The sequence below is a fragment of the Uloborus diversus genome, chromosome 1 (genome assembly GCF_026930045.1).
Source record: "Uloborus diversus isolate 005 chromosome 1, Udiv.v.3.1, whole genome shotgun sequence".
Lineage (NCBI taxonomy): Eukaryota > Metazoa > Arthropoda > Arachnida > Araneae > Uloboridae > Uloborus > Uloborus diversus.
Genome location: NC_072731.1, coordinates 36,391,482 through 36,416,957, shown reverse-complemented (window position 1 = coordinate 36,416,957; position 25,476 = coordinate 36,391,482). Strand labels below are relative to the sequence as shown.

At 33.3% G+C, this 25,476-nt stretch overlaps 1 protein-coding gene across 1 annotated transcript in view; it reads left to right on the top strand.

The window, feature by feature from the left end:
* The first annotated feature begins 3,839 nt into the window (after positions 1 to 3,839).
* LOC129234544 (cytochrome P450 18a1-like) overlaps positions 3,840 to 25,476 on the top strand; it is a 28,653-nt gene continuing 7,016 nt past the window's right edge. The window contains exons 1-6 of the mRNA XM_054868559.1: positions 3,840 to 4,039; positions 10,019 to 10,146; positions 10,834 to 10,940; positions 15,764 to 16,065; positions 20,472 to 20,587; positions 24,081 to 24,336. Coding sequence (XP_054724534.1) covers positions 3,846 to 4,039; positions 10,019 to 10,146; positions 10,834 to 10,940; positions 15,764 to 16,065; positions 20,472 to 20,587; positions 24,081 to 24,336 — 1,103 coding nt within the window. The 5' untranslated portion in view covers positions 3,840 to 3,845. The remainder of the gene's footprint in view (positions 4,040 to 10,018; positions 10,147 to 10,833; positions 10,941 to 15,763; positions 16,066 to 20,471; positions 20,588 to 24,080; positions 24,337 to 25,476) is intronic.

The window sequence follows — 25,476 nt, the reverse complement described above, 5'->3', positions numbered from 1 at the left end:
TGTCTTCATGCCCATTCAGCTTTTATTTTATACACTCTATTCAGTCTGTAATAAATTTTCTTTATTTTAACGATGGTAAGACACTATGTTTAAAACACTAACAGAACCACGTGAGGTGTGAAAATAAATATGCGTAAACGTGCCCCGTGTACGGGGTCAACCGTCTTGGAGTCAAAAATATTTTTTTAACGATTAAAAACACAAACTGAGCAACAAATGAATATACAAATTTTGACTCCATTAACTGCTTCATAAAACCGCCATGTCGAAAATTTCCTAAGTTAAAACATAAAAACTAGAAAATTTATTGAAAAAAGTCCGCGTAAACATGCCCCGGTCTTACCTAACATGAATGCTTTTTATATAACTTGTCGTAGACGCAGATATGCAAGTCCGACCCGAGGTCAAAAAATTAATTTAAAAAAAAAAACATTACATCAAAATAAATACATAACATCAAATAAATAAATAAATAAATAATGGTCTTCAGAAAATAATAAAATGTCCACTGAAATAAATAAATTTCCTCATAAAAAAAAAAAAGTCTGAACTGCTCTTTTTGTTAAAATGAAAAGGAACCAGAATTTCCTTTTATTTTCCGTTGCCAAAAATAGAATAAATAAATTAAAACTTTAGAAGGAAAATAGAAACAAATCATATCAACAATCATTTCTTCATAGTAAAAACTAGTGCTTCTGGAGTCGTAGTCGGACTGATTTTAAGATAAAGGAGTCGGTGTCGGAATCGGGAGTAGAAAGCTTTAAAGTTCCAAGAGTTGTATTCTGTAATTTTCCCTCTCATTCTGCATTTCTGCTGACTATGCGGAGTCGAAGTTTGAGTGATTTTGGGGAGCAGGAGTCGAAGTTGAACGCCCTAAAATTATAGGAGTCGGAGTCGAGAATTGGTAATTTTCCAACCAGCTGCTCAGCCTTGGCAAAATCATTTGCGCTTTGAATTCATTTTGTTTTGATTCAGTCATATTTATCTCTGACTTGCGTTATTGTTAAGTCTAGGAAATATTGTAATTTGATATTTAATACCTTTTTAAATTATTTCTTCACATCAAAAACTGAGAATATATTCAGAATCTGCACAATTTTTTTTAATTTTTGGGGCGGAAGAAAATAATAATTTTTCGCGTTGTTGTTAGTGTTGAAAAAATTTGAGTTGTTCAAAGAACACCTTTAAAGTAGTTAAATCAAAGAAATCTACACCATATTTGTTTCTCATCAAGTGTTTTTTCCAACAAAGTTTGTTTGATGCAAATTCGCCTTAAAGTGGGGGATCTACATTGACCTCAAGTTTATCCGTAGGCGCTAAAGTTAAGATTTTTTGAACTGTTCAAAACTGAACGAAAAATTGTTCAAATCAAAAAGATCTTTTCTATAAATGTTATTCATCAGGAGCTTTTTCCAACATAATTCGTTTGAAGCAAATCCATCTTTAAGGGGAGTCATTACCCCCTATACCGTCAATGTTAATTTGCACAGGTTCATGTACCTTTTTCTGAAAATCTATTAAAGATACAATTATGAATTTTTTTCTGAACCGAAAGTAGACTCTTTTCTCTATACTGAAGTAAAATTTTACAGAAAGAAAGCTGTTTTTTTTTTTTTAAATTCTAATGTGTAAGTTAATGTTTTTTTTTTCAAAAAATGCCATTTTGCAACACGAAATCAGTTCTATAAAAAATACTTTTCGAATATGAGAAAAAATTTACTTCCGTATATGCAATTAGATGTATGTAATGTGTGGTAAAAATTTCAAAGCCTAGCACAATTTAGTTTCTGAGAAAAAGGAACATTTAGTTTCAAAAATACCATTTCGAGATGTTGCAATTTAAACGGGAAAAATCATACCTCATCAAAATAGGTTTACATTTTTTAAGGCTTATTTTAACTTACTTCTAATATAAGCACGATCAAGAAGTTTCTATCATTAAAAAGGTATTGAAATGGAGTTTCAAAATATATAAAAATCAAAAAATCGAATTTTTGAAAGTATTTAGGGTACTGACCCCCTTAAGTCCGGAACATATATTTGCTTTAAATTTCCATTTAACACTTATGTCGTTTTTCTTTTTTTCTTTCTTTTCTTTTTTTTTTTTTTGAACTGTTCAATACAGTATGAAAAATTGTTCAAATTAAAAAGATCTTTTCTCGTGTTCTTTATTAAGTGCTTTTTCTAAAAAAGTCTGCAAATTCGTCTTTAAGCTTAGTATTTAAATTTGCCTTCTATTTTTCCGTAGGCGCTAATGCTTAGTGTTTTTAAGCTTCAAAATTTATCGAAAAATTGTTCATATCAAATAGTAAAATGTGAGGATGAAGTGTCCTGACCGAAATCTTTCGAATAAAAAAAAAGTTTGTTCGAATCGGAATGTTCGTTCAAAAGTTATTGGGGGAGGGGAGGGGGGTACAGACAGACTGACGGACCGACAGACACACATTATCCCATCTCAAAAAGGTTCTTTCCAAGTTTTAAGTTTTTGATATTTTTGAAATCATTTTATTAATTTTTATTTTATTTTATTTATTTATTTATTTATTATTTTTTTTTTTTGTATTTAGCGATATTTTTACGATGCACTAAGCCACCTTTCAGGTCTTTTTTCCCTTTTTTTTTTTTGACTTTAACGATACAGTAGGGTAGAAAGGAAGACAATACCGCTTTTTTTTTTCAAGCATAGGTAACAGGTAAATACATTTTAAATTTCAATAAATTTCACCTCAAATAAATTTCTTAAACAAAAACCTTTAAAATAAAACATAAAAAACGCTTTTAATTCGAAAGACTATTTCTTCAGTCTACAAGCTTGGTTCGCACTAAAAAGTATGAAATAAAATAACTAAATGATTTCTTGATTAAACCATCCAATAATTGCAGTTAGTCTCAGTATCTTTTTATTTGGATGAATTCTAAAGCAGTGAATGAAATTTAAATTAAAAATTGGAAGCAGAAGAAATATAGGTGGTACAGTAATAGTTATTCGTACAAAGCTGTATACCATCTATTTGTTCTCTCAACTTTTCATCTAAAATTTTATTGTCTGCTTTAGAGTTAAACCAAATACAAAGATATTAAGATTAACTGCAATTTTTGAGTGTTGCAATCAAGAAATCACAAACAAATGTCATACTTTTTAGAGCGATCCAAGTTTATAGAAATAAATCTTTAGAACTAAAAATATTTTTTATATTTAAGTGACGTTTCTACCTATTTCCTTGCTATTTCCTTACAATTAACACAGCAGAGGCTCCCGTGGGTTAAATGTTTGGGAAGGAGGAAACTCTCAATTTTCACCGAATGAAACTCCGAACTTTGTCGAATAATGATAATTTTCCCGAATCGTCCGACAAAATTTGCCAAATAAGGAAATTTTTGGGAGGTCCCAGTGACTTCCCGTGACCTTCCATCGGAGCGCCTGTAAACTAGTCTGCAGCTAGTTTTTTTTATTTTTTTTTTTTAACAATTTGAAAAGACCTGGAGCAGGACGGTAAGTGATACAATGTGTTTCAAATCAAAAAGAAAAAATCCTAAATTACATTTTTTTTTCATATATTTTACTTATGTTTAGGGATCAGGTAATAAAGGCTGGGAACAGCCGCAAATGATTTATACGAGAAGGGATACATAAAAGTAAAATTATAACACAACCTATGAAAAAAAAAATGTTCCATCACATTAAAAACATAAATTGACAATCAGTGTTTTATATAACGGTTAAAGGTTATCAAGTGACGCTTTGATAACGAAATTCATCTGCATATAAGATAACGCAGTAGAGGGAGATATCGCTCTTAGCTCTAAAATACAACAGTAGAACATCAATCGAAGGAAAGACGAAAATGGAACTGACAACTATTATTCTTGTTTCAGCGTTTCTAGTGTTGGTGTCGTTGTGGTTCACATTAAGGAAAAAACACCCCAATTCGTTACCAGGCCCAGCAGGTTTACCAATTGTGGGTTATTTGCCCTTTTTGACAAGTAAACCTTACAAAAAGTTCGCGAAATTAGCAAAAAGATATGGCCCTGTCTATAAGTGAGTATTGTATTGTTCATATTATTGTATCCATTAAGTTCTCCTTTTTCTTGTCTATAAAGGGTGTGGAGCAGTAAGTTACCATCTCGAAGCCAGGGCTAAAGCAGAGCTACATGCAATACACCTACAGCCAGGTTATGCCATCCAGGGACAGATACCCGGTTGTCCCTCTCAGCGCCAGTGAAATGACATCTGCCTCCAGCTCGGTTATTCTGGACGGATGAGTCCCAAACAAGGACGAAGCTGCTGTCTCTTGGTGGTATAACCGGACTGCCGGTATATTGCATGTATAGAGGGTGTTGTTTAGGGGAAACAATGTAAGCATAAAATTCAAAATTGCTTCAAGTGAAAAATAGAATAAATTATATTAAATCAAAAAAAGGTCTAATGGCTGGAACATATCACGAGAGTGAGTGATCAAGATTCTGAAAAGTTAATGGCAAGGGCAACGAACGAGCAGGAGACCTAGGAAGATACAGCCGGACGAGGTTAGAAGGGAACATAAAAAGTATGAAAATGAAAAAATGGCTTTCTGAAGTACGAGACAGATTGTAAAATTTTTTATCCATCAGGTGTTTTTTTTTTCTGGATTTTTTTTTACAAATGGGACTTTAGGGACAAATACCATGAGGCATGAGGGGGTGTAATAAAAATGCCGGAGGAAACTTTATTGAAAACAACGGAATTTCAATTCAATGTAACATGTTCAGGTAGAAATGCATACGGGGCTGATTTGCGTAGTCCGCCAAACCGCCCCCATGCATGGCAAAGATAGGGCCTCTTTCTCCCATTCTTTATCTTTTACATTTCAGAATTTCTTTGCCGCCGACACGTTTCCTTGACTGAAAGTAGATTTCTCTTTTATACAAAACAATAATAATAATAATATGCGCATTTATTAATGTGCAAAATGAGGAGACCTTTTTTTATATCTGTATGCTTGATTAACCTAGATTTCATGCTATTAAATTTGTTGAAATTTTTAAATACATAATTCCTTTATTTAAATTTGCCGATGTAGAGTAGACCAACGCATTCGTCAGTTGAGGCAGTGAGAAACAAAAGGGGATCATTCTACGTCAAATCGCCTAAATTAAATAGTCGGCCGTGCCATCATGTTTCAGATTTTGTCCATTATTTTTTTACGAACAGATATCTATGAGAAAAGCCCAAATTAATTTTTTTTAGATTTTTTGAATGAAAATTACGCTTTGGAGAAGGTTTTTCAAAAATTCGATTTTTGATCATTTTTCGGAGTCACCGTTTTGGTAAGAATTCAGAAAATCTCTCTAATCTCTTTATTTTTCAACCAATTAAGTAGAATTTGGTATCAATTTCAAGCTGACATTTTTCTCTTTCAGTGTGAACGACAGAAAGTATTCTATGAACAGTTGGGTGTTGCCACTCTTTATCTAAAGTCAGATTTTATGTTTTTTCAATTGGGAGATTAAATAAGTTATATCTCCAGAGTACCTACTACGATCTGCATCAATTTTTTTTGTAACATATTTAAATCATTCTCTTGCTATGTAGAAAAAAGTAGAAGGGTGTTTTTTGTTGTTTTGAAATAAAAAAATAAAGTTTGTTTTGCAGAAAATACAAGTTTTCTATTACTTTAAAGCCCTTTTAAGCTTAAAAAAGGCCAAAAACGTTTCAGAACAATTAATACTGGACTCTCAAAGGATTTTTATCAATAGTTAATCGCTAAAAAGTTGTTTACTTTTGAAAATAATTGTGCACAAAAACCTCCGTTTCAGACTTCGTAAAAATAAATAAATAAATAAATTAAAAACCACTTTTGATTGAAAGTGTACTAAACATTAAGAATAATAATTTGAAGAACAGTATAAAAATATTTTTAATGAAATTATTTTGCTTTTTTTTTTTGACATTAAAGGATGGAAAAGAAAAATTACTGTTGAAAACTTTCCTTAGCATAATCTTGTTTGGATTACGTTACACCTGACAATGAAATTCCACACTTGCAGTAAATACTCCACAACTCTAGATTTCCCTAACGAAGATTATTTTTGCTGATTTAAGTATATTTTAAAACCTCTTTGAAACTTATTGATAAAAATTCTGACTTTTTCATCTTCTAATACAAAGGAAATAGTAAATTAAAAAAAAAAAATGCCGTCCTCACAAGCATGCCTTTCATTTCACATTTTATAATCGACGAAAGATATGTGTCGATTAACTTTCAAAGCGAAAGAAGAATGATGCATATTGCATGAGTATTGTATGAGCGGAAGATCATTGTCAGGTGTTACGTAATCCAAACAAATTTAGACTATGAAAACTTTTCAATAGTAATTATTCTTCCCCCCCCCCCATCTTTTATTGTCAAAAAAAAAAAAAAAGAAAAGAAAAAAGAAAGGCTAAATTATACCATTAGAAATATTTTTTATGCTATTCTTCAAATTATTATTCTTAATATTTGGTACACTTTCAAAGGTGTTTTTTATTTATTTATTTATTTATTTTTGCGAAGTCTGAAACGGAGGTTTTTGCACAATTCTTTTCAAAAGTAAACACCTTTTTAGCGATTAACTATTGATACAAATCCTTTGAGAGTCCAGTATTAATTGTTCTGAAACGTTTTTGACCTTTTTTAAGTTTAAAAGAGATTTAAAGTAATAGAAAATTTGTATTTTCTGCAAAACAAACTTTATTTTTTTATTTCAAAACAACAAAGAACACCCTTCTATTTTTTTCTACAAAGCAAGGGAATGATTTAAATATGCGACAAAATTTTTTTGATGCAGATCGTAGTAGGTACTCCGGAGATGTAACTTATTTAATTTCCCAATTGAAAAAAAAAATAATTTGAATTTTGACATCTTGAATTTAAATTATGTTTTTCGCAATCACGAGTGTGTGTATGTAGACGTGTGTGTTTGTGTGTGGGGGTATGTGTGTTTGTGTGTAGGGGTATGTGTATGTGTGTGTAGGCATATGTGTTTTTATCTATGTGCAGACATGAATGTGTGGGTAGTTGTGTGTATGTGTTTGTGTGGGTAGGTGTATGTGTGTGTGTGTGTAGTTTTGTATGTATGTGCGTGTGTGTAGGATATGGATGCAACCTGGAGATGGCTTTCGCTATAGGAGCAGCATCGTGAGGACCCGGTCGACGGTGATGCTGCAGAGGGTGGCGGTGGGAAAATAAAATCAAAGGACATCAAAACAGTCAAGTGAGAACAATAAGCAATCGGGATTGCTCAATAAAAGCTGACTTTAAATAAAGAGTGGCAACACCCAACTGTTCATAGAATACTTTCTGTCATGCACACTGAAAGAGGAAAATATTAGCTTGAAATTGATATCAAATTCAGTTTAATTGTTTCAAAAACAAAGATTTTCTAGAGAGGTTTTCTGAATTCATTCCAAAACGGTGACACCGAAAAGTGATCAAAAATCGATTTTTTTAAAAAAATCTCCAAAGCGTAATTTTCATTCGAAAAATCTAAAAAAAAAATAATTTGGGCTTTTCTCATAGATATCTGTTCGTAAAAAAATAATGGACGAAATCTGAGACATGACTGCACATGGTATTAGACGATCAGACGTGAAATGACCCAAGGATGTTAGTGCCAAAATTAAAACCTTGGATGTAATCAGTACAAATGGTAGGTAAACATCTCCTCTGTTATAAAGCTATTGCTGCTATAACAGTTGCAGCAGAATGCTGTTATACAGCTTGATTTAGGAAAAAAATTCAATGAAAGCCTACCTAGGTCTGTAATTTTTAACGCGTTTTACTCAAAGCTTAAAAATGTCCACTTAACTGCCACCCTTTGCTTCTCGCTACCTCAATTCACCTTTTGCATGAAAAATAGAAATTGCTTGGATAATGATGTTTAAAATCTATTATACCATCAAACGGTTTGATTTGGCATTGTTAGGATCTTTTATATCTCGAATTGCTTGCACCGCTGAGCTCTAAATATTTTTTATCGACCATTGTTTCATTGGTGTATGAAATAGTTTCTCACTTTTCCCACTCTCCTCACTCCACTTATTGTTACAATTATTACATTATTTTTTTTTAAATGAATTATTAATTTTCTATTGACAGAAAAACCATAACTTAGTTAACTGATTTTTAATAAGCATCACTAAAACGGAAGTGGAAAAAATGTTACTACTTGTGAAGTTAAAAATCCCAGCTTCGAATGTAGGAGAAATCATCCACATAAGAATCCAAAATATAATAGCTGCTATAATTTATGAGACAAATGAAAAATAGGCCGTATGGAATGATTGATTTCACTTTTTGAAAATACGTTTTCAATATAGGGGAGCCTGACGAGTTAGAGCCGCTATATAAATATATAGGGGCCTTATGACGAGTAAGTGAGTATTTAAGCATAATTTCAGTTTTAAAAAATTAAAATTACTGTTAAAAACTGCAGCATTTGGTACGAGACGTCAAGATCATTTTTTATTCATGCATATAATGGGGTCGTTTCCAAAATCAAAAAGTATTTTTTTCTGAAAGAGCATGCTTAAAAACATAGGATCTGACCATTTTTTAAATAGATTATTTAAGTTTAATATTTTTTAAAAATTACTTAAATCGGTGCGCTTTCATTGTTTACACTTATGTCGTGTGACATCACAAATGATGAAATGCCATTCAATGTTGCCATTCACAGAAAAAAAATTAATTCGCATCTTTACTCACGTGCATTGGCAACGATATGGTTGATAGCAAGCGTAGAGCGCAATTTTATTTCGCTGCTTGATTATCATAACGTGGAACCGTAGTAGAAAGATGCGGCAAAGTGCATCATTTGTGACGTCATCAAGATCACGCCTTGTTTGAAAAATCGGACATTTTAAAAAATTAAAAAAAGAACTGTTGGGTAAATGAAAGTATTTTCTGGGTCCATGTCATTTTTTTTTGCTCAGTCTGTCCATTTCAATGACTAAAAGTAGTACTTTTGGCCGAAGGAAACCACCCCATTATTAAATTTTGAAAAGGAGAATTTTTGTGGTTTTGCTAAGGTCTTTTCGGGGTTTGAATGAAGAAAAGTGGAGCAGCAATCTAGTACCAAGTTTCTACATTGCAGGAGTTTTGGGTTATAACGGAACAACAATACTTACACGTATAGATTTTAACATACTAGGTTTCTAATGAGTCATTCCCAGAAAAAGTCAACCGCTTGCCCCGCACGTGATAGTTTATATATTTCACTGAAAAGTAATAATTTTAAAGAGTAATGACGAAATTTATTGCTTAGGACATCATACATAAATTTGTAATTTGTTAAGCAGAAAATATTTGCTCATTGATATAATAATGCATTATTTTTAACTAGTGGTTCCCGCACGGCTTTGCCTGTAGTAGAAAAATTAAAAGGTCTTTTTGTTCGCCTGTATATTTACAAATAATGTATGGTGAGTTTTCTCGCCAATTGGCTTGTACCCATGTTAGGGTTCCCCGTTATGATACTTTCGTAATTTACTCGTCCATCTTATGATAATTTTGTTCTTAAAATTGGAGTAGAAAAAGAACCACATCGAATTTTTGAAAAACCGCTTCGAGGTGCACACCCCCATGCTACAAACTAACTTTGTGCCAAATTTCGTGAAAATCGGGAGAACGATCTAGGCGCTATGCGCGTCACAGAGATCCTACAGACATCCTCCGGACATCCAGACAGAGAGACTTTCAGCTTTATTATTAGTAAAGATGACATAAAGGCGTCACGTGCGAGACAAAATGACCGTTTTCCATGGAATGACCCCAATACGGTTTAATAAAACGTGTTTGGGGGTTGTTTTAACCCTAAACCCCACTGTTGGCTACACCTTGGAGTTGAGATATGTAGAAAAAAGTATTTACGTAAGTTATTGTTTCAAACTTCGTCCACCACTTCACATTTTTGGGTACCAAAATTTTCATCGATTTATGTCTACAAAATGTATAAAAGTTATAGAAAAATGATAAATGAAGAATATATTGTCTTACAGGGTGCGGCTCGGAGGCATTGATGTCGTTATTCTGACAGATTACAATTCGATCAAGGAAGCCTTTGCAAGCGATGCTTTCATGGGAAGGCCTACGGATAGCCCTTTCGAGTTTAGCGAAGGATCAATAAGTACGATCAAGGACATTTTCTTTCTCCATTTGTTGATACTTTTAATGTTTATTAAAATCAGGGGGATAAATCAATCGATAATCGGGGGATATAAGGATCAGTACGATCAAGAACAATTTCTCTCTTCATTTGTTGATACTTTGAATGCTATTGTTTCAATAAAATCTGTATAAAAATATTACTGAATAAAACGTTGGATATCTTACAAAAGTAATAGAAATATTACGAAAAAAAAATGCATTTACCCCCGCACATATATTTTCGCTTCGTTATGGAGACATGTTTAGAGTCACACTGTGCATATTACCGGCAGTAAATGAAATGCCGGCGCTTTTTAGAATGCCTAATATCTGTACCTCAGAGTCAGATTAACGCAAGTCACATAACCGCTACTTTACAGGAAAGAGGGAAACCGTTAGCCTGTCGCATACAAAGGATTAGACTTGCGCTCTTTAACAGTAGTAAATGATTACAAAGGATTTTTTGCGTAGTATTACAGATATGAGGTCTTAAACTCGGATATTCTGCAGAAAGTCTAGACACTTTACAAAACGTCGTATTTCATACATTGCCGGTACTGTATGTAAAATAAGCTTGAGTACTTGCATGTGATACTTTAAAAAACATATCTGAATCTAATAAACTGAGTTTAACAGAATTTTTTTTCTAAAAATTTGTTTTCTTTAGGAACTGGTGCTTTTACGGATATGGCATGGAGAGACCAAAGGCGCTTTGCTTTGAGAATGTTGAGAGATCTAGGTTTCGGGAAAACGAAAATGGAAGAGCACTTAAAAGTGAGATATACTGCATTTTATATATAGCTGAACAGAAGTATTTTTTATGAAATGTTTCAAATTAAAAATTACTTCATCACGTTAGAAAATGGGCCTTTCGCAAATAATTTTCGTTAAATTCAACGCAGAAGTTGCCATGTTCCAATACGCCAATAAATAACAGAAGAAACTGGGAACTTTTATTATACGTGTATGGAATTTTTAAAGTTTATGTAATAATCCTTTGTCTACACGAAGCTATCTAGGTAAAACGGAGTCACTTTACCTCTTTCTCTCTCTCGCTAGTTTTAATTGGACTCACTTCATATCGCACTACAGCAAGATATAAAACTAAAATCCAGGAAGTAAAATTACCCTTAAAAATTTATCTCTTTTGCAAACCTCAAAACCACTCCAAGTTTCGTCTGTATTTATCTATTAAAAGTCATGAGGAATTTTCATATTTATAGCTTACTGCAACGGGCAAAGTTTGACGGCATCTTATGTTGCAATGTTTAATTTGTCGTATACCATATCATTTCCACCGTTTATACTGTATAATATAAAGTATATATTGTAATATAAGGTACTGCCAAATTTCGTATAGCTATCTTAATACACAAGTATCAAAATAGTTTATTGCTTCATTAACACTAAACATATTCAGGGGGGGGGGACACCAAATAAATTTCGTGCCCAGGGCCATTCCACCGTCACGTGCGGGACAATTGGATTCCAGTATTTTACCAAAAATTTGTTATAAGGCTTAATATTTTTAACAAACTGGAGATATCACATGTTTTTATCTTTACCTTTAGCACAAAGAGACGTCAGACGTAGTTATAATTTTATTTTACATATTTTTGTTGCTTGAAAAAAATTAATTTGCAAGCTTCATGTGCGGTACATCTAAAGTCAACCTCTTATCATTTGTTACAGGATTTAGTTAACATTTCTGCTCTAATAAAAATCTGATGGCAAAACAAACTAAAGGTATTAAAAGTCAAGGCTCCAATATGTGTATGAAACACATATAATTTCCTAAGAAATGATAATTTAAACTGTTGAAAAAAATTATGATGCATAGCGTCACGTGCGGGACAGAGTTGTCACGTGCGGGACATTTGCAAATTTTATGCAAGAGCATATTTTTTGAATGTCAGAAACTGAGTCAATACGCAAAATAAAGTATTTGCTAAACACTTTATTCGAAAAAAGTATTTTAGTGAAATGTATTTATAAATTAACTAGTGGTACCCGCAAACTTTGTCCGTAATGGAAAAATTAAAAGGTCTTTTGGTTCGCCTGTATATTTACAAATAAAGGATGATGAATTTTCTCGCCAATTGGCTTGTACCCATGTTGCGGTTCCACGTTATGATAATTTCGTATCTCGCCAATTGACTTGTGCCCTTGTTACGGCTCCACGTTATGATAATTTCGCAATTTACTCGTCCATCTTATGATAATTTTGTTCTTAAAATTGGAATAGAAAAAGAACCACATCGAAGTTTCGGAAAATCGCTTCGAGATGCACACCCCCCACGCTACAAACTAACTTTGTGCCAAATTTCATGAAAATCGGTCGAAAGATCTAGGCGCTATGCGCGTCACAGAGATCCTGACAGAGATCCAGACAGAGGGACATTCAGCTTTATTATTAGTAAAGATAAAGAAGATAAGCTATTAAATGAACTACTAATGAACTATTTTGAACATGAAATGGAATATATTCTGAAGATTTGCTCATGTAATTTCACCGGCATTTATACAAAACTTCACACAGAAGAATGGCCTAGACGGAACTTCTTGTTATTTCATTAATACTTTTATTTTCTTCCTTCTGGAAATTTTATTTTTCTAACGCAGCTTTATTTCTTACTAGTGATACCCGCACGGCTTTGCCCGTAATAGAAAAATCAAAAAGTCTTTTGGTTCGCCTGTATATTTACAAATAATGTATGGTGAATTTTCTCGCCAGTTGGCTTGTACTCATCTTACGGTTCCACGTTATGATAATTTCGTATCTCGTCAATTGGCTTCTGCCGATGTTACGGTTCCACGTTATGATAATTTAGTAATTTACTCGTCCATCTTATGATATTTTTTTTAAAATTGGAATACAAAAGAACCACATCGAATTTTCGAAAAATCGCTTCGAGGTGCACACCCCCATGCTACATACTAACTTTGTGCCAAATTTCATGAAAATCGGCCGAACGGTCTAGGCGCTATGCGCGTCACAGACATCCAGATATCCTCCGGACAGAGAGACTTTCAGCTTTACTGTTAGTAAAAAGGATTATTTTTCATTGTCTTTGCACTATTAGATTTAAATTCTTCCGTCTCGGTTAAACAAGTAAACTTCGTTAATATTTAAATATTTTGTTCTAACTTCATAACAATAATAATAAAGTCATATTTTGAAGAATTCCATTGGGATAATGAAAACAATTCCTCAAAATCCCCGCACAGCTTTACGTATCCTATGCGTTGAAGGCTTTTCCTGTAATCGAGGAATTAAAAATCTTTCACTTTTGTTTATTTTTCTGCAATCTGTCGAGGAAATTTTGCAGATTTTTTTTTTTTTTTTCAAGGCTGATTATTGAACATGCGTCACTTGACATAAATTTTATTTTTGCGACAGACCGTGCAAAGCTGGGAGACGGAGCTAGTGAATAATAAAATTATCGCCTGCCTTCTACAGAAACAAGTATTAAGTAGCGAAAAAAAAGAAGAGGGAAAAAGGAAAACTTATTACAAAAACTATATTTGTTCCACAAGAAGTTCGTAACTAGAAAATATAAAAATAATTTTATTTTGTTACTATTATATTCATGCAGAGTTACATGTATTTTTGTTTTAAATAATCAATTCCTAAAGCAAATAACTATTAAAGCACTTCGAGTACTCCGTAATGAAGTTTTCAGAAATAAAAATATGTTCCTTATGAACGGTTGATTAGTTCATAAAAATAGTCGTACTTATGTAAAAAAAAAAAAAAAAGAGTTCTTACTCCAGAATAATATATTTTAGAATCTTTAACTATGCGGAAAAAAGTTTCGTTCAAGATTTTTAACTTGTAAATGTTTATCTTACACTTGTTTGTTTATCGCGTCACGTGCGGGACAGTTTTGTTTTCAGAATTTTCTCCAACTAAAATTTATTTAATGTTCTAAAACTGTCATAACATAAGAGTACTGCAATAATTAGCTTTAGAAATAACAAGTACACAAAATAAATGACTTTCCTTTTCATTCAAACTAAAAATATTCATCTTTTGCGTCACGCGCAGGACACAAAAATGAAGGTTTTTGTATGTGTTAGTATAGTTATTAGGACGTATCTTGGATCTTAACATTTAATAATACGAAAACAATAAAGTTTAGACTTGCCTATAAACTTGACTTTAAAAAATTCAATTGATTTTTTTAATGAAAATCACAGCTTCAAATTTGACGCTGAAAGGCAGCATGCTTGTTCGCAACTGGACTATTATCTTTAGAATAATGTGTTGCTATTCCAGAAAAAATAAACTTTGATATCTTACTCAAAACATAAAATTTAACATTTTAACTTTTCAATCACACCAAAAATTTTTCCTGAATAAAGAGTTTTAAAATTTACCATCGAGTTACCTGTTTTCATGGAATGACCCACCAGTGTCTTCAAAAATCATAGTCGCGCTATGCTCAGAACTATATTTTAAAATGCTTTTGGTTAAATACTATTTTCATGGTGTCGTACATTGCGCGTACAATTTCCTTTGCAAGTGGAGACTTCACTCTCATCTTACGTAAAAATTATGAGTTTAAAAAGTATAACTTCTAACAAGCATACTTGAGTGTATTTTAATTACCGCCTATTTTAAAATATTTGAATTTCGCTTTAAATAGTTTTAGAGATATCTTCTAACAGGTTTTTCAAAAAGATAATAATGAATTTCTTACCAACTACTTTCTGGAAATATTTTCCTTTACGAAATTTTGGTTACAAAAATACGCTAGCATTGAAACAAATTTTTCAACTCAGAAAATTAAACATTGATAAAATAAAAGTATTTAAACCGTATTAATAAAATTCTCAACCATTTATTATATACTCAATCTATTCAAACCTCCTTCAGCCACCTGGACCACCGAATGAAACCTTCTGATTGATAGAATGCTTCGACTGGTGGTTTGAAAGTCCGACCAGTCTGACGAGGTTTCAAAACTGTTGGTGAATAAGGCCGCTACTGGCCGGTAGACGGTTCAAGTGGCTGTTGGTTAACAAAGGCTCAGATCGGCTGGTGAATATGACCGTTAGATGACGAAAAACAAAGAAAAAAAAATGATTATTCGTACAAGTGCCGCAAAAAAGATTTTGTCTCTCAAGCTGCGGTGTATGATTAAAACGTTAGGTGTACAATAAATTTCTCATTCAAAAACATTGAGAAAAGTACACAACTTTCTTTGTTGGGCAGTTTTGAATTATATCTTTATTATTATTATTTTTAGTACTTAAACTTGTTGCTACGTGCACAAAATAATTAGAGATAATTAAAGTAATGATTAAGCCACATAGGAAACGATTGTGATAAACTAAATAAAAGTGAAAAATTGACTAGCTATGGCCAAAAAAAAAGAGAGAGAGAGACCCGAAAGAAAATTCTTGAGAATGCCAGGTCCCACCCAGAGCTGTCGTGCCTGGAAGGGATGAGGAAGGAGGGAGGAAGGAAACGATTCTACAACGATGGGAACGCTATGTTTTGCGGGCAACAAGATGCTAATTTATGTCTGTTTATTGTAGGAGCTATGATCTTCATTACCTCATTTATCCCCCCCCCCTTCTGTTTATTTCAGGATGAAATCCTTGAACTGTTAGAGCGCATGGATCAGCTGGAAGGAAGTCCGACCAAAATGTCTGACATCTTAGCTCCGAGCATGTCAAACAACATTGCTTCCTTGTTATTTGGCAGACGTCTTAAGTACAATGATCCTAGAAGGATCAAACTTGATAAGATGATCAGTGACGTCGGAAAAATAGCTGGATCAACTATATGGCAAATGTTCTTTCCTTTGATCAACTCTATACTTAAAAAATTACAAATAGGAAACAATGGAAAACTGACCCGTGCAAATAGGGAAGTGAAGAAATATATAGAGTAGGTAAAAATTCATTAATAATTTCACATTAATACAGTTCAGTTAAATGTGTCTAGGATGTGTTCACTCTCTTCTTTATAACAAAGTATTTTTACATTTTTAGTTTAATGACTGTCACATATACATTAGGGGGGGGGGCAGAAAAAATATTTGTTCGATTAGCAACTTATAATAGCAAAAACAAAGTTGTGTATTTCCGTCTTAAACATAGAAAAAATAATGAAAAAAATAATAATATTTATGTCTTCAGATCACGCATTGGCATTAAAATTTAATAAAAAGGTAAAAAAATAGTCAATTTTCAAATACTTTTTTATAAAAATCCAACGGTTTAAAAAAATCTAATGCTGTTTAAATGCTTCCTTTTAATACTCTTTCCATATATCTTTAAAAATATTTACATTCCTTTACAGTTTCGAGTTCACGCAAGAGCCGCAAAGTTACGTGACACTAATCAAAATTCGACGTCTTTAGCTTAGTAGCTTTTACCCGCGGCTTCGCTCACGTTGAGGTAGATTTTTTTTTTCTAATCGATTCAGGTTAATAATCAACACAGGCAGGGATCAAATAATTACTAAAAATTGGTTTGTCCCCAGTCAGTTTCGCCGACATATCCCCCTCCCCCATTAATATATCGAAAGGTATGATTAAAACTGAAAACCGAAGGGGGGGGGGGTAAATAAAATGTCGGCGAAACTAGGGAGACACCCAAAAAAGTACGCAATACAAGTCAGGAAAACGTATAGGAGTAGTAATGAAGTTAGTAAGGGTAATTCTTAAAAATTCCAATTCGAGTGAAGTCAACTATTCTTAAATAAAGTCAAACATTTCCCTTATAATCTCGATCCCCGTCCCATGGTGTCCAGCACTACGCTGGCTATCTAAATTATTGCATATTCTCCTTGCCGGAGAAAGGACCGGAGCTCAGGTGATGCATCCCTCCTGAATGAAGAAGGAGAAATAGGCCTAAAATGGCAATCGTCCCAAAATACGGTAAACAGTCACTACAAATGCTAATTTTCTAATAATGTCCCTTTAAAGTGAGAACATCAAATCTTTAAAATCCCCATCAGAAGGAAATCAACTGTTTCTAAATAACGTCAACGGTCCTATTTAAAATACCAAAAAGTTCAGATTAAAAATATATGATTAAAATCAGAGTAAGCACAAGTTTTTTATTTATTTTTATTTTTTAAGTTCCTATTTCAGTGAGGACAATAGTACAAAAAACTTCACATTTCGGAAAGAGAATCCTTTCCTAAAACTTCTATCAGAATGGTGATATCAGCGTTTTCAAATAACATCGACCTCCCTCTGAAGATCTCCGTCATGATTGATTCCAAAAATCTTCATCAGTAAAAGGTCAGATAGTATTAAAAAAAAATTTTTTTTAAGAACAGTATTCTCCATTGTTGCCATTCAAATATGGGCATTAATTCCACAAAATCCTAATTCGCATCCTTAATTTAAAAAAAAAAATAATAAATAAAAAAATAAACGTTTTGCAAAAATTTAAAATAATTCGCCAATGCGCTAACGTGGTCGCTAGACTGGAGATTCAAAAAAAAAAAAAAAAAGGAGTTGGCGGATTAATTTACATATTAATAGTAGCTTTAATGTTATTTGAGCATGTTGTTTTACTAATTTTGCGAATTAATTTTAACTTTAATACCTTACAGTATTTAATGATTTTTTTACAAAATTAATTTGGCGGAATTTTTACATTTAAATGAACATTTTGTAATGACTGTAGCGCCAAGATTTTTGAACACTCGTCATGACCACGTTATCGTAACACTGTCCATCAAATAAGTTCTAGAAATCCTTTCATTTAATTTCCTTTATTATTTTTGCAATGGGGTCGTTTCCAAAATTTTAAAAGTATTTTTTTCTGAAAGAACATGTTTAAAAACATAGGATCTTACTATGTTTCAAATAATTTGTTTAAGTTTAATATTTTTAAAAAGTTACTTAAATCGGTGCGTTTTCATTGTTTACATTTATTGCCGATGACATCACAAATGATCAAATGATATTCTGTGTTGCTATTCACAGAGCAAAATATTTAATTCGCATCTTTACTCACGTGTATTGGCAACGAGATGGTTCATAGCAAGCATAGAGCGCAATTTTAATTCGCTTCTTGATTATTATAACGTGGAAACGCGGTAAAAACATGCGCCAAAGAGCATCATTTGTGACGTCATAAAGACCACGCCTTGTTTGAAAAATCGGACATTTTAAAAAAATTGATTAAAAAATAACTGTTGGGAAAAATGAAAGAGTTTTCTGGATTCATGTTTTTTTTTTCTTTTTCTTTTTCTTTTTTTTTTTTTTTTTTTTGCTTATTCTATCAATTCAGTGACTAAAAGTACTACTTTTGACTGAAGGAAACAACCCCATTGGCAACAGTAAGAAAGATAAATCGTGATCAATCGTGATAAACTTTCATCTGCGCAATTGCGTGATTTTAATTGTTGAAAAATGACAAGAAAATCGCAATGATTTAAACTTTTTAACTGTTGCCATCTTGTGTTTGTTAACAAATAAATGTTTGTAATTATTTTAAGTAAGGCTTTTAAAATAATTTTCAATTTTTATTCTTTGCTTTTCTTTTGAGATAAATCGGGAATTCGCAACTCCAGCGCTCCAATACGCTCCCTTGAGGTGATTTATAAAATTAAAGAAAAAGGTAAAACATTGCGTTCCACGTATGTCTGTTGGTAAACATAGGCAGTTTGTTTATGAGTATTTATTGACGCATGTGTCTTAGATTGCTTTCAGCAACAGAAATTGTTTCCTCCCGTAATGGTATTCTCGAGCATCTCAAAATAATGTTAGTTTGCATTATTTTCCTCTAAAAAGCGAGTTGATTGTCGTAAACGGCGAAATCGTAAACACAAGAAAACTCTGGACCAACAAACTTTGCATTTGTATGAAATTAAAAACAAATATGCTGTTCGAAGCTTAGGGATAAACGTTATACCAGGTAAAATTTTTTATTGTTTTGTGTGAATTTTTAAGAATAGGGGGTTTTTTCCCCTTAAGCTCGAAAGAAGGATTTAATAACATCAGCATAAGAATTCGGGTTTTCATCTCCACCTAGTTTTAAAATAATTAAATTAACTAACCTTATTTTACTGCAGCATTTGGTTGGAATGGACAGTATGCAAAATATTTTCTTGAATATATTATCGTAGAACGAAATGAAAAATGTTCAACCGCGAGAAAGAAACTTGAAGAAAAACAAATGCCGAGAATTTTTATCGCCAAAATAGTGTGCCAACTTTACTTTATTGCTTTCATTCTCAGCTGAAAAGTTTCACCAAAAATTTGTTTAGAATTATAGTTTTAGCGTTGTCTCTCCTTGGCGAGAACTCGCGTGTCAGTTAAATCATTTACCGCATGTTAAACCGCTACGGCATGCGTTTGTTTTACCTTTTTCATCCGCCATTAGACGGTGGCTGCAGTGCCCCCTATAGTTTGTTGGAGTTGCGAATCGGGATGGTCGTCAAGTTTTGGCTTGTGTAATTTTATTTTTGTTGAGAATATTGCTTCCTCGTTAAGTATGGGAGGGGGGGCTCAGAATTATTAGAAAGATATAGAAGAAAGTTTCGTGAGAGAGATGGCCACAACATAGTAGTTTCGTACACTCAGATTTTCACTCAATGTCACAATTGCCTGCCTCTTCCATGGAGAAATATTCATGGCTAACAAAAAGATAAAATATGACCGCATACAGAAAAAAACAGCAAAAATATATAGAAATTTATAACACCTAAACAAAACACAATATTTATGCCAAAAAAAAAAAAAAAAAAAAAACGTGAGGTTATAGCGCCTAATCAACTGGTATGCTAAACAGCTGTTATAAACAAAGATTACACAATCTGAAAAATTTGAAAATTAAAAATTCCCATAACTTGATTCGTTAATTCGGGTGTACTTAATTCTGTATTTCAAACGGTGAATCAGCCAGAATATATACATTTAATGAACTATTTAATGGATAAAAGATGCAATAATAGACAAAGCGATGTCTGTACACAACAGATAAAACGTGTCAGATTGAAAATGTTCGTACATGCCAGTAAAACTGTACAGTTCAGAGCTCAGAGAGTATTCCAGTTGAATCCCTCCCCCCCCCCCCCCCCCTGTTTAACCCTTTTGGAGTCAAGAGAAAAGCTGTGCAAAGACCTATCATTTTCTTCATGGTCACTTGACAGGGTTTCAACCCCCCCCCCCCCCCCCCCCCCCCCCCTTGGTAGCCGTATTAAGCTGGCGTTTCCATTTCAAAAGAATTTACTGATCAAGTAGTCTTGTATGTAAAAATGAAAAAAAAAAAAAAAAACACTGCTGCTTGAAACTGGCTAGAATATCATAAAGTTCATAAACTATTTTTCAGGGATGAACTGGTGGAACACGAGAAAAGTCTAGACGTCAATAATATCAGAGATTTTATGGACTGTTACTTGCTAGAGATACAGAAGAAGGCGAACGATCCAACTACAGCTTTTCAAAGTAAGATGTTTTTAAATTACCACGAGGACTTTCCGAAAGATTGATTCGAAAGGTTCATATCTTGCTTACAGTAAAAAAATCCCTTATTCTAGAACATTAATAGCAATCGATATCACACAAAACACGTATAGAAAGCGCTGAAGTATAGTTATGAACTAGCTCAGAATGTGCAGTGTATAATTTGTTCAGGAATAGTTAAGACTTCTGAGCAAAATCAGTACTGGTTATTAGCAACAGAAAAACAAATAATAATAAAGGAAAAAAAATAGTTTTAACAATCTTTTTTTTTCTTTTTTTTCTTTGAAAACTGTCTTTAGTGACCGATCGATGATGGTATTGAAATTATCTTTAGATGTTCATCTCTACGTTAGATTTTGTTATAAAGTTAGCAAATTGTTCAACGAATTTGGTGTTCAATGAATATTAATATTGATTTGTCAATGTATCGTAATCGTGCTCTGTCGGAAAAATATTAGGTTAAATGTCGCGCACAGATTGTTATTAAGATGTTTTTTGAGTTAAAAATATAGCTGGCAAAAAATATTTTTAAGCGCAATTTTACAATTGTGTGTTTTGTGTGTTTAACAACGTTAATTTTATTTTTAAAACAAACTGTTTGAAGGATATAATAGGAAATATAATATATGGATATAATTGGAATAGGAAGGAATAAGGGGAAACTTGTGATTTCGAACTCTCGAAACGCCCTTTATAGTAGGAGCTATTTCGGATCTTGTGCAGCGCCAGAGGCGGCCAGTGGGGCTTATAAGTGCGGGGGAAATTTTTTTTTAGGAAGTTGAAGACTATTTTTGGCTATCTTGAGTGACTGGTGGCAGGGGGGAGGGGAGCTTCTGATGTTCTCCCGCGTAAATGTTTTTGAATTGTAGTTTTAAAAGCGCCATTTTAGTGCAGTTTTGTCAACGTTTGGAGAATGGAGAGGAGTTTCCGGGGTTGTTCCCTAATATTTTTTTTTTTTTTTTGAAATAAAGTCTAGTTAATAGTAATAATAATAATACTAGGGGCTCCGTCACCTGCTCGCTGCCGCTCACCAACCCCCGAAAGATTGCTTCGCAATCTTATTTGTTTCGCAAAGATTTAAATAGCCTGTTTAGAAGAATCAGTTACAATGCGCAAATTTGTAAATAAGAAAGAAGAAACAAAGGAATTTAAAAGACGTAACTATAGCAACGCCAAATAAAACATCAATAATTTGAATGGAGATGAGATTTTTCGCGCTTCATTAAAACGACTCGTAATTGTTTTTCCTTTGGAGATAGAAGATTAGTTTTTCGACCAAAAGTCGAGATAAATATGAAGTAAAAAATGTCGCTTTTTCCAATGATGTCAAAAAGGAAACTGTGGGACAGTTCCTTAACTTCTTACTGATAAATTTAATGAAGAAAGTCGTACCTAAATTTTAGCTAAGCCTAAAAAAATCCAGCTAAAAAAACTATTTGAAATTTGAAAAATAAAATCCGAAGCGCAAATCACCGGGGCTCGAAGTATTTTTGTACAAAATGTCAAGGCTGTAGGTGCTGTGGGGTGTCCTGGACGCAGACCTGACACAGACTTCCTTTCAAAATTTCTTTGACCTTACTTTTTTTTTTAATATAGAGAGATTAAAAAAGAAGAGGTATAGTCTGTCTTTGGTAATGTAAGGGTAAGGAAGGCTCTTCTTGGAAAAAAAAATCTGAAACTGATGTCTTAAAGACGCAAATTAAAGCCATTTTTAGCAATTTTAGAGCAAGGGGTTTGGGGTTCTTTCCAAGAAATTTTGCAAAGTTGTAAGCATTTTTTAAACGTCTTTTAAAACATTATTTCAGACTTCTCTTTTATTGACTTAAGGAGGAACGAAAGGGTTCGGAGGTTCTGAAACCCTAAGAACTGAGTCTTGAACTTTCTTTGGGGACTTCAAGAAAAAAATCTTCGGATTTGTTTCTTTCTTTTTTTCTAAATTGAATTCGTAAAACGCAGTTTTACGCTATTTAGAGGGATTCTCTTCCTGATTGTTACCCCTCAAACTGGCATCTTTATAAAGCAAATTTAGGTCATCTTTGAATTTAAGGGAAGGTGAAAGTGCGTTCGGGGATTTTCTCCTGAAAAAATTTCAAAATTGAAGTTTTAAAACAGAAATTTAAAACAATATTTGATGAAGTTAATTTTTGAGTAATCTCTCCCAGGATGTTTTGACATTAAATCTTAACGCTGCGGCAATCTTTGATGATGAAAAAAAATGCAGTGGCGGTCCCCCCTCCCTTGTCCCCCCCCGAATCGCCGCCACTGTGCAGCGCTGTGTGTTTTCAAATGGTCCGCGAGTCCCCTATCGCTCTTAGAAGTTCTGAAACATCCTGCATTCATAATTATTAAAACTAGCAATGGTAATAATAAAACCTCAAGAAATCTTGCAGCTGTTCTTATTAACCTGTTGCGAGTCCGGGACGCTTCAAAATATTCTTTCAATGACGACTCCATTCTAGTAAAAAACACAGTTTTTTTATTTACAAATATGAACAAGTGGATCGCTAACAATAAATATAAAATATCTATAGCAATTAAGCAAATATCATTAAACACCGTAAATACAACGGTAAACGCGTATTTATATCCAAATACGCAAAAACACGAAATCAAAATCACATCTAATTGACTTTGAAATAACAGAGCTAAAACAAGCTCTCTAGCACACAGCTGACTGTCAACAAGATTGAACTCCCATTGACACAGCTGCTATTTTTCCTGCGAAAGATTTGAAGATTAATCTAAAAATTCCTAGCACAACTTAGCATTTTCTATTCGAGAATATTCTATTACATTCTAGACGTTACAGTTGTCCATTTATTATTAGCTTTAAAATATTAATTACATGTTAGGTTCGAAATGACGCCAATTGTTGACACTTTGCAATTTCTAGCCAAATTTGGCAAAAAAATGTGGCCCAAAACGATTCCAACTTGGCGGTATCTTTTAAAATTTTCGCTGATACCACAGGCACATTGTTAAATGACGCGTAACAGGCAAAGTCAAGATAAAGGTAAAGTTTCAAGAACTACGGTAATTTTGTACGAAATTAATGTAATCAATGTTTTAGCAAGATTACAAATTCAGTGCATAAAAACGCTAAAAAAGACTAGTTACAAAATTTGTAACACGCCTAATCCAAAATAAACCAGTATAGATAAAAAATTAAGGCATGCCACTGACACGTGTTTCGTGGTTACAAGGAATCCCTGCTTCAATGCGACAATAAAGAGAGCTTAGGAATAAAGCTTTATCGGATGTCTTTATGTCCATTCGCTCACTTCTTTTTCATTGAAAAGCAATCCCTTAGACCCCCGAAACACGTGTCTGCATTTTTTTTTTTGCGAATTTGTTCTTTTTAACGTTGTTTAATCGTCTTTTACAAAAGTCTGTAGATATGCATAGACTTCGGATTCTTTTGCACTTGACTCTTAAATTTCGACTTGGGTACAGGTAATATTTGTTCTGTTTCCAGGGGATGTTCTGATCGACTTGTGTGGAGCCTTTTTCGGTGGTGGAAGTGAAACTGTTCGAATTTCGGTCGACTGGTTGTTACTGATTTGCGCACATTTCCCCGAAGTTCAAAGGAAGATTTTCTCCGAAATTCAAGAAGTCCTCGGACACGATCGCTTCCCCTCCCGAGCGGATCACGTGAACATGCCGTACACGGAGGCGGTCATTCTCGAAATGAACAGATGGAAGACCATCATTCCACTCAATTTGATGCGATAGTAAGACATTGAGTTTTTAAAATTGCTGGTTGGCGTCGGCGTAATTTGGTACATACCTAGTTATTTTACTATGAGTACAGCTATAGCACGGTTCTAGAAAAATCTGAATGTTTATATATCGATAAACCGAATCAGGCCCGGATATACATACCCACACATTCGGTAATGCGGGTGAGCCCACACCACTTAGGAGCCCACGGCCCGAGGTAATAAAAAGAAAAAACGTTTAAAGAATAAATAAAAAAAAAAACACTCAAATTTCAAAATGAAGAAAATATTTTTGCAATGTTTTAGTAAAAACGAGCTTACTACCCGGCGTTGTCCGGGTGCTTTTCAATGCAATATGTCTTCAAATGAATTCTGTCTAAATGAGCGTAAAAAATTGCGTTCACATCGCTCTTTAGGCTCAAATATTCAAAATACTTTAAATAGCACAGAAAATCAAGCATTTGCCGTAAAAGTAGCATCAAAACTTAAAGCGAAAAAGTATGAGGCATGTTTTCTGGGCTCTGTAGTGTCCACTGGTACGTTGTCTGAGGTTAAATCAGACGGGCGGTATATAAATTGTCTTAATGCAAAGACAAACTATTGTCTTTTGCACATCTTGTGGGACAACTTTTTACTTGATATTTCGAAAGAAAAGCGTTGTGCTGTCTTTGTTGGTTTTGCTTTCCCCAAGACATCAAAATATGCAACAGTATTTTTCACATACATTTTATTCGGAAATAAATCATTAAATGTCTCCTTAGAAAGAGTCGTGAGCTTACCAAAAAATAAAAGCCAATCCCTTTATCAGGCACAAATATATCAAAATAGTCTTCTTATACAAAAATATATGAAAATAGTTACAATATTTTCAGATTAATTCAAAATCATCCTCAATGTCCAAACGCTAAACAGACAGTCCATCGTACAGAAAATAAAGAATTCAGTCAGTGTTGTTAATAGATTGTAGCACTCCGTTTTACCGATTTTTTGGCGGTGTTTTTCGAATGAAGGTGTCAAGTCTTAGGCTATTTTGTATATTTTCAGGCAAGCACATTTCGCAGAAAACGTTTGCTTAGAATAAATAACTTTACAAAAAGTGTCTGCTCACTCTTTCCACGGTGATTTAGTGCCATGCCGTAGAGTAAAATTGGA